This window comes from Microchirus variegatus (genome assembly GCF_963457635.1).
Source record: "Microchirus variegatus genome assembly, chromosome: 19".
NCBI lineage: Eukaryota > Metazoa > Chordata > Actinopteri > Pleuronectiformes > Soleidae > Microchirus > Microchirus variegatus.
This window is the reverse complement of record NC_139820.1, coordinates 11,325,723-11,334,734: the sequence shown is the minus strand read 5'-3', so window position 1 is coordinate 11,334,734 and position 9,012 is coordinate 11,325,723. Positions and strand designations below refer to the sequence as shown.

Genomic DNA, 9,012 nt, shown 5'->3' with positions numbered 1-9,012 from the left:
TTCAGGTAAACACAGCTTTTAAAAATACACTTGTCAAAATATTGCAAAAGTAATAATCAATTAATCAAACGAACAAAAAGTGCTTAATTTAAAAACAACACACACACACACACACACACACACACACACACACACATCAGAATCAGCTTTATTGGTCAAGTATGTGAACACATACAAGGAATTTGACTTTTCACACTGTACATTAAACGTAAAACATGAACACACATAAACACAACATAAAAAACATTCAACTAGAAAGAACAAGGACAACAAAGAACAATAAGATAAAGGTATAATGGTATGGTATAATCAGTGATGCTCTGTTCCATTTACATCAGACCTCAGAAGCATTCCACGTTCCATTTCATAAGTCAGTATCAATGCTCTACATTATATTTCTTGAGCACAAACAACGTAGCAACATATCTACATTTAAAAGATTAAACTATACTATGTGTTCTATGAAGCTCCTGAAAACCCAGCTCTTCCAAGTGCATCTTCTGTCTGAGCACTTACCCTACCCCCTCCTTCTGCACTTGGATCCACCTCGGCACGCTCACTCTATCAGTCCACTGTTCCTATCTAGTGGATTTCTTTCTGACTACGTCTATGTAGCTTATTCCTCTTTTGTAAGTTGCTTTGGATAAAAATGTCTGCTAAATGCTTGAATGTAAATGTGTTCAACTGATTTACTGGGAAACAAATACGACAAGTGCTTTTCGAATTTTGACAACCAGTTTTTGCCATTCACCAACACATCTTTCATACCCATTCACACACAGCTACCACATCAGTCAGGAGCAACATTGGGCCCAAAGAAACTAGTGGAGCTGGGAACAGAACCCACAACCTTCCAGTTGAAAGACAGCTTGGTTGACCACTTAACTTCACTTTACTTAAATTGCTTTTGATACTTAAAGGGACACTGTGTAGTATTTATGGGTTTATATAACCCAAAATCCACTTTTTTATACATATTATGTGCTCCTGCATTGTCTAGTCGTTGTATAATAGTTTTTGTTTCATTTTCGTAGTGTTTCAAAAAGTCATGTAAAATAACATGGTCGCGGGCCGCGGTTGCATTGCCACTGTTAGCAGCGAGACGCCATGTTTCTACCGGAGCCTGTAAGGACAAATGCGAGAGAACAAATCAAGCGTCGCTTTACTTGTAGAGGAAGTCCCGCCTCCTCTCTCTCCGATTCGTCTGCTACGGCCGTGGTAGCTCGCCCTCTCCCTCGCCTCACAAACCTCATCTGCTGACACGGAGAAAGACGACGAGGACGACATTTGACCAGCTGCGGATACCGTAGCGCTCAGGGAAGGGAGGGGGTGAGCAGAGGAGCAGTTCTTTGTTGTAAATTTCAGCCTCTCCTCTAGATGGCACTATAAACTACTTACTTCACCTTTAAGTACAATGTCATATACTTTAAGACTTATACTTAAATCATATGGTAAAAGGTGACTTCAACCTTTACCAAAGAAATGTTCTGGTAAGATACTTGTACATTACTCAAGTATCCATTTTAGGTAATTTAGACAAGACTGACCAATACAAACAACAAAGTAATGCAGCTTTCCATTTATAGCCAGAACTCGGAATGTGCAAGGACATGGGCCGGTCCTTACATAGGAATTCTACCTGAAGACCACTTTTCGAGCTCGGAAATCAGAGCAACCACATGCATACTGGGTTAGGATTCCAAGAGGGCTGCCACCATACAAACACTCAGATAAACAGCCTTGATAATGTAACACAAAAGCAGCCCTAAAAGCATGAAAACACTGAAAATAATCTAAGTCATCCCTGGTGTGCGGTCAGTTCAGCCATTGAAACAGGACGGTGCTGGCTTATGTGCAAAGATCCACAAATGAAAAAGGAATTACATGCAATTAAGTAATTTCATAAACCTGATATCACAAATCTATGACATAAGAGTTTTGTCAAACAACTTCTTTTCAGGCCTGTTCCTGTTGCCTGTCAATCAATTTTTTTTTATCGTAGTGCTAACTCCCCCAAACTAACGTAAACATTCCAACATGGACACGGGGCAAATTCCACATCATGTTTCCTGTGACTCTGTATGCAGAGTTCCAACACTGCAGTCTGAGAGAAACAGACAAAGGAGAGCCACTGGTGGAAGTAAGTAAATCTATCAATGTGTTTATTAATGCTGGTCCTGTGATTGAAAATGCTCTGTTTATAAACTTTACCAGTTGAGAGCCTTGCAGTAGAAATGGCATGACAACATAAGTTGTTCATGCAGGTTTAGACAGGAGAAAATAACCTGACTCACCGCAAATGCATATCAAATGAAAGGAAAAAATTATATTATGAATGGTTATCGTGTTTTAAAATGTTCTTGTCCAGATTTAATCCATGGAACAGTGTCAGTGCTTCTTGGTTTAGATTTCCAACAGGAGGGGTGAACAGTGCTCTAGCAAAGGTTGTTCTTTTGGGTTGCCATTCTAATTTACACATAAAACCAACACACCTTGTATTTTCTTACCAACTGCAAAGGAAAGCAATACAGATTGTAAACAAACAATCTTAATATAAAGCCAACTAACCCACCATTATTTAACTAAACATAATGCAATTTAAAGATTTAGTTGTAAAAAGTATGCTCAAAGCAACACTTACCACCAAATATCCAGAGGTTGTTTAACCTCTTCTTCACGGTTGCTCCCGGTACCATTGGCAGCGTCAGACGCACAAACACAAACACATACGTGCTGCATACTCACGGAAAAGTCAGAAACTCAGCTAAAACCTCATATAAACCATAAACTTATGTTCACGAAACACAGTGAATGAAGAACTACACTTTCCAGCATGATTTGGGAACAAATCCCGGTCTGACTGATCATTGCAGAGCGACATTGGATCGTTCTGATTAGAGAAGAGCGAATGTCCGCACAAATGCGTCATATGCATTTATGTCCTTTTGACTCGCTAATGAAGTGATTCACACGCATTTGGGGGGTCTGATTCTACCAGTTTAGAGGTTTAAAACGAGCTGTCAATCACTAATTGAGCTGTTATTACACACTGCACAGGGAGCATCGATTTACAGCGAGTTATCATACTTTTTTTTTTTTCAAAACAAGTTCTTTTTAGATCTGTAGTGACATATAACTAAAATTAAATGGGGTTTTAATAATTTGGTACCTAAGAAATCTCAAATGGCACAGATGGTGGCAAACTGTGCCAACAGAGAGAACGCCTAGACATCTCTTAAATAAAACCTCTGAAATTTCACTCTGCTTCACTTCAGCAGCATCAGACTTTGCACAGCTCATGTCCACATGTTGTTACATGACCTCCATGTGTTTTAAAGCTCCTACTGCATATTTTAAAGGTGATATTTGCTTTAAAATGCAATATTTTTTTAGGCGAGAGAAAAACATCCTTCAGTTATGCTGTGTTCCATGTACATTTACTCTGACACAGTGGCATCTTCAGTGAAACTTACACGTCTGGTGGAATCTCACAAGTGTTATCTTGATTTTGATGATAGAGCTTGAAACTGCAGAGATTTACTCTATTTAGTTTGGGCATGTCATTTTCGAGCAGGGACTCCAAAAAGAGGGTCAGGGAAGAAGTGGTTAAAATGAGACGCATTCAGTATAAATATGCACATTTGAAAAACCAAAGATATGAAGAAATGTTAAAAAATCAAAATCAATCACGTCTGTCTATCAGGTGGTGGACAGACGTTGTTCTGTACTCAATTAAACTAAACAGAAACTGTATAACAGTTACTAACTGTATAAATGTTAGTTGGGTTTCACTTCTTTTCTTTTTATAATATTATAAGGCTTGCTCTGCCTTATTATGTCAAGTGTCTTGAGGTGGACTGTATGTTATGATTTGATGCAATACAAATAAATTTGATTTGCCTTCACATGTATGTCGTTCAGTAAATCAGTGTGATTTATTTGTATTTTCCTGTATAAAAACTGTTTAAATCATATTTTCCTGTGATTCCCACGCGGTAACTTTCACAATAAAATACAAATATAGTAGTATTGTTGTAAATTATCAAAGTTAAAGCCTGGTATTTAATATTCAGTCAAAGTGAGAAGAAATCACCTTGAAAATCATGTTGCATCTTTGTCTTTTTTATTTTTGGACTACTATGTCAATCGGCAACAACATTTTCTCAACGCTGCTCTCTTTTCAGAATGTCTCCCCACACACACACAGCAGCAAATGCGATCCCACCTCACACGCTGACACAGCTGGCCAGACAGTGGCTGGCAGAGGACACACCCAACTTTGACCCTGCAGGAGTGTGTGTGGGGTCACGGGAGGTGGAGGCGAGGCTGCTGTGTAAGACACCTAAGAGCATTCTGGCAGGAAGCCCCTTCTTCACAGCGGTGTTCACCGAGGTCGGCTGCACCGTGGACTGGATTTTCCAGGAGGGAGCTGAGATCGGTAAGGACGTCAATCAAATCAAAATTTAGGTAAAAAGAAACAACAAATAAAATAGGTAAAAAGACATGCTCAACAAGGATTAAACAAAAGCCAAAATTGTTCTTTAACAAATACTTAAAACCCTTGAGGGTCTTCTATGGCTCGTCTATGGTCTATGGTCTATATGGCAGGAATGCATAAGTCTAGAATGTAGAAGTGCTGAGTTGTTGACCTCAGTGCTCTGACGGTGCAACAACTACGAGAAGTAAGATGGCAGGAAGATGACAGGAAGCCAGTGAAGCGAAGGCTAAGGGAGGTGCACACTGTGTGCGATATCATTTGAATCATAAAACACAGACAGAAACACAAACAGGTTTCACAGGGCTCAATAACTGTAGCTGACCAAAAGAACGCCATTTTGGTGAGAGAGGCTCTGGTAATAAAGGTAGTAAAGTGATTTTAGTCCTGTCTGAAAGTGTCATGTCTGTAATTATTACTGGACGATAAAGACTACACTAAATAAATAAAGACTAATCCGACATTGACCTTAGGTAAGAATGTTTGGAAAAATTAATCCAATGCGAATAAACTAGCAGTAAATATGTGCATGCATATTCTGTAGTTTTCCATGGATTTTCAAGCATGGAGGTGCTTGTAGAAGCATTCAATTTCTCACTGGGCAGTCAGATAAGTCTGTGGAAAAACCTCACGTTCTATAAATCTATAAATTCAAATTTATTCTAATTCTTGGCCAAAAATTTTTTTTACACTGCTTTCAACATTCTTTATGTGGTCCCCTGTTGAGTACAATCACATATGGGCCACATGGTGGGATAGTGGCTAGCTCTGTTTTCTTACAGCAAAAAGACTCATGTTCACAACTGGGGGTCTCCAGGTTCTCTGGTTTTCCTCACACAGTCCAAAAGCATACAGAGGTCAATTGAATACTCCGAATTGACCGTAGGTGTGAATGCTTGTTCAGACTAGTGACCTGTCCAGAAAGGGATCGGATTCAGATCTGTTTATCCTCCTCAGGTCCAGATGCAGTTACAGTGACCGCTGTGGTCAGAGGCCCAGCGAGGTGCGTCCTCCTCGGGGAAAGGCCAGCTCTCAACTGCCTGGCCCGGGCCTCGGGGATCGCTACACGCTGCTCTCAGCTCCAGGCGATCGCAGTGGCAGGAGGATGGCATGGAGAAGTGGCAGGCACACGTAAGACCACGCCGGGCTTCCGTCTAGTGGAGAAGTACGCCATGCTGATTGGGGGCGTGTCCATGCACAGGCAGGACCTGAGTGGAATGGTGATGCTGAAGGACAACCATGTGTGGGCATCAGGAAGTATCAGTGAGGTGAGCAGCTGAGAGATCCAATGTTTTTTATAATTCATCAAAAAAAAGATGATAGTTCATTTTCATTGAAGTATTTAATAACTAAGATGTGTAATAAACTGATCAGCTAACGGTAAAACAGTACTAAGTCATGAAAATTTAAAGCTTCAGTGTGTGTTGGACTACACCCAATGTGGTTTGATCTGGCCATTGCAGATTCTAAAAAAAGACGACTCCTCCACCCACCTCTCTTTTTCAAGGGTGTCAGGGAACTTCAGTGTCAAAAAGAATCTCATTCTTCTTTGTTTGTTTAGTTAGTATTTACCTCATGATCCAAAACACTCAACCTGGCTCGTTTGACAATATGAAATATTTAAACACTAAGTAATTGTATCATACAATACAATCCAGTAATATATGAAATGACAGATATGATAAGAAATTATACAATAAAATAATGTGTCATTGGTTCACTGGAGAATTATTCTGGCATGATTTGGCATCATTTTATGACGGTGTATTAGGGCCAATATGAAAAAAATTATAATAATTATGTAATAATTGTGGACCAGGGGAGGGGGGTAATGTTTCGATAATAAAGTTGCAGATTTATGAGATTAAAAGTGGCAATTATACGAGACAATAAAATTGTAGATTTATGAGATTAAAAGTGCATTTCCATTTTATTAAATATATCGACTCACACCAGCAATTTCTCCTGCTGTTTATGTGTTTTAAACATATGAAACGTATGTTGTATATTGACTGATCAGTTCAGTCTGTTTTTTGTTTATTTTTAAATGCAAATATTAGCATTTTAGCTCAATAGCTTCCAGGCCATGTGGCCTAGTGGGTCAACATCAGTGTAGGACAGTAGAGCTACACTTGCTGTGATCTCTATGAGACACACCTTTTCTTTCCACATTTACACGCTTTTCCTATTTTTATAAATGTTGTAATACATTTCATACAGTAAAATATGATCATTATAGCTCAATAGCTTCCAGGTAATTCCACCTGCTGGCTCAAAATCAGTGCAGGATCACACTTAATGAGATACACCTCTTTATTTATTTCTTTTAAAAATACAAAACAATCTTAACACTCATATTTTTAAAATTTAATACCCACTTTTATTTTGAAAACCTGAATTTTCCACACGCTGTAGGCAGCGCGCAAATGTATCTGACATAAAGTTGTCAATAAAGGTGCACTTTATTATTACGGCTGGCTTGACCGCAGTGCTTACTGACAGAAATTTACTTAACCAAAATAGTTTTAATGTCGGCGCCATGGGGAGAAATCAACTCATCACTCATTTACTTTATTTCTTCGCCCAGCGCAGCGTGAGACAGCCGGCAGCAAGTGACGGACACTTCTCGTAAATCTGCAACTTTTTTCTTCTCGATATTACCCCCCTCCCCTGGTCCAGAATTGTTTTATTTTTTTATACATGGCCCTGATACACCGTCATAAAAAGAGGCCAAATCATGCCAGAATTATCCTCCAATCCGGCCATACTTCTTCTTCTTTGGTTTGTTTTGCAGGCCCTCTGACAGGTCACTTCTGGGTCATGCAGCTTGCATTTATCAAAATTGGATTCAACGGGAAACTCTCGTTATCCGTTTTTTTCCTTTTTCATTTCAGAACAAAATTGGAAATTGGAAAAACGTGTGGGTTTTTTTTCATTTAGATTTTGTAAACAAAGAAAAGAAGTCGTTTTTTCATTTTTTTATTTGTGGTTTTATTTTGAAAAATGTCTGGCAACTCCATGCAGCCTCTTTTAGACTGTTTGGAAGAAATTTAAATCTGGATGGCTAACAACTTCCTTCAGTTAAATGATAACAAACAACAAACTTGGTCCCCCATGCACGTAACCTGCGTGTCATTTTAGACTCTCATCATAACCTGGACAAGCAAATCTCATCTGTTGCAAGGACCAGTTTTTATCAATTAAGAATAATCTCCAAACGAAAGTCATTCATGCTTTCATAACCTCCCGTCTATTGTAACTCCCTCTACTTTGGTCTCCCTATGACACTGGTGGCACCGCTTCAGCTAGGCTGCTCACCAACACAGCCTAGCTGCTCAACCTGTGGGCTCACCATGTAGCCCACAGGTCCCTCAGATCCTCCAGCCAAGGTCTCCTCCATGTCCCACGGTACCGGCTTAAGTAAAGAGGGGACAGAGCCTTTTCTGTTGCTGGCCCTCACCTGTGGAACCAACTGCCCTTGACATCAGAAATGCCCCCTCAATAACACTTTTCAAAAGCAGGCTCAAAACGTACCTTTATTTTTTTTATTATTTAATTAAGTGTTGTCTGTTGATGTCATCTTAGCTTAAATCACTGTTCTGTATGTGTATTTTACTTATCTATTAGATAAGTAAATAAAATCTACCTATTCTATCTATTAGATTACCTTACAATTTGAAATATTACAATACAATACAATAAAAAAAACACAAGCAATGATAGGATAAGAGATTATCTTATAGATACATAAGATATAAGAAATATATGACATAACAGATGTATAAGAAATACATACAAATAGATACATATACTATTTTCTCTTTAGAGAAATGTACTCTGCCCTGTGGTTCTCTATACCACAATCAACCAATGAATGAATGAATGACTGTGTTTGTTCTCCAGGCAGTGAAAGCTGCACGTTCAGTGTGTGGCTTCAGCAGTAAGATAGAGGTGGAGTGTTGCTCTGCAGAGCAGGGCAGAGAAGCTGCTGCAGCTGGAGCAGATATTGTTATGTTGGACAACTTCAAACCTCAGGTGAAAAAAAGGGTCCACATTATCTCTCATTTTCATGACTTATGTCACTGTGTATGAAATTAAAAAAAAAACACACCTCTGTCTCACCTATAGGAGCTCCATGCTGCAGCTCAATCCCTGAAGACAGAGTTCCCAACTCTGCTGATAGAATCCAGTGGAGGCATCAGCCCAGAGAACTTATCTTTGTATTTGTCACCACATGTTGACATCATTTCCCTGGGCTGTGTCACACAAGGCTGCCCAGTGGTCGACTTTTCTCTCAAGGTTCAAAAGCCTGACTGATCAGAAGTATGTTCATTTATTTTGCTGGTAAAGTGACTTTATGTTGGCACATCCTGTGTGATATCACCAGTCGTTTGATAAGAATCAAGGCAGAACAGAAAGTCTCATACAACATGTGTTTGTAATGATCAAGCTTGTCCTAAATAAAATTGGTGTAACATACCATTTTTCATTGCAGATATTTGTTGATATTGATTTTT

General features: G+C 39.1%; 1 protein-coding gene across 1 annotated transcript; it reads left to right on the top strand.

The window, feature by feature from the left end:
• Positions 1-4,185: 4,185 nt before the first annotated feature.
• LOC310941337 (nicotinate-nucleotide pyrophosphorylase [carboxylating]-like) lies at positions 4,186-8,812 on the top strand (the record flags this gene model as incomplete). Its single annotated transcript, XM_083906492.1, has 4 exons — positions 4,186-4,438; positions 5,453-5,763; positions 8,399-8,530; positions 8,624-8,812. 4 exons carry the CDS (start codon positions 4,186-4,188, stop codon positions 8,810-8,812), a joined length of 885 nt encoding a protein of 294 aa, XP_083762618.1.
• Between the last annotated feature and the right edge of the window lie 200 nt (positions 8,813-9,012).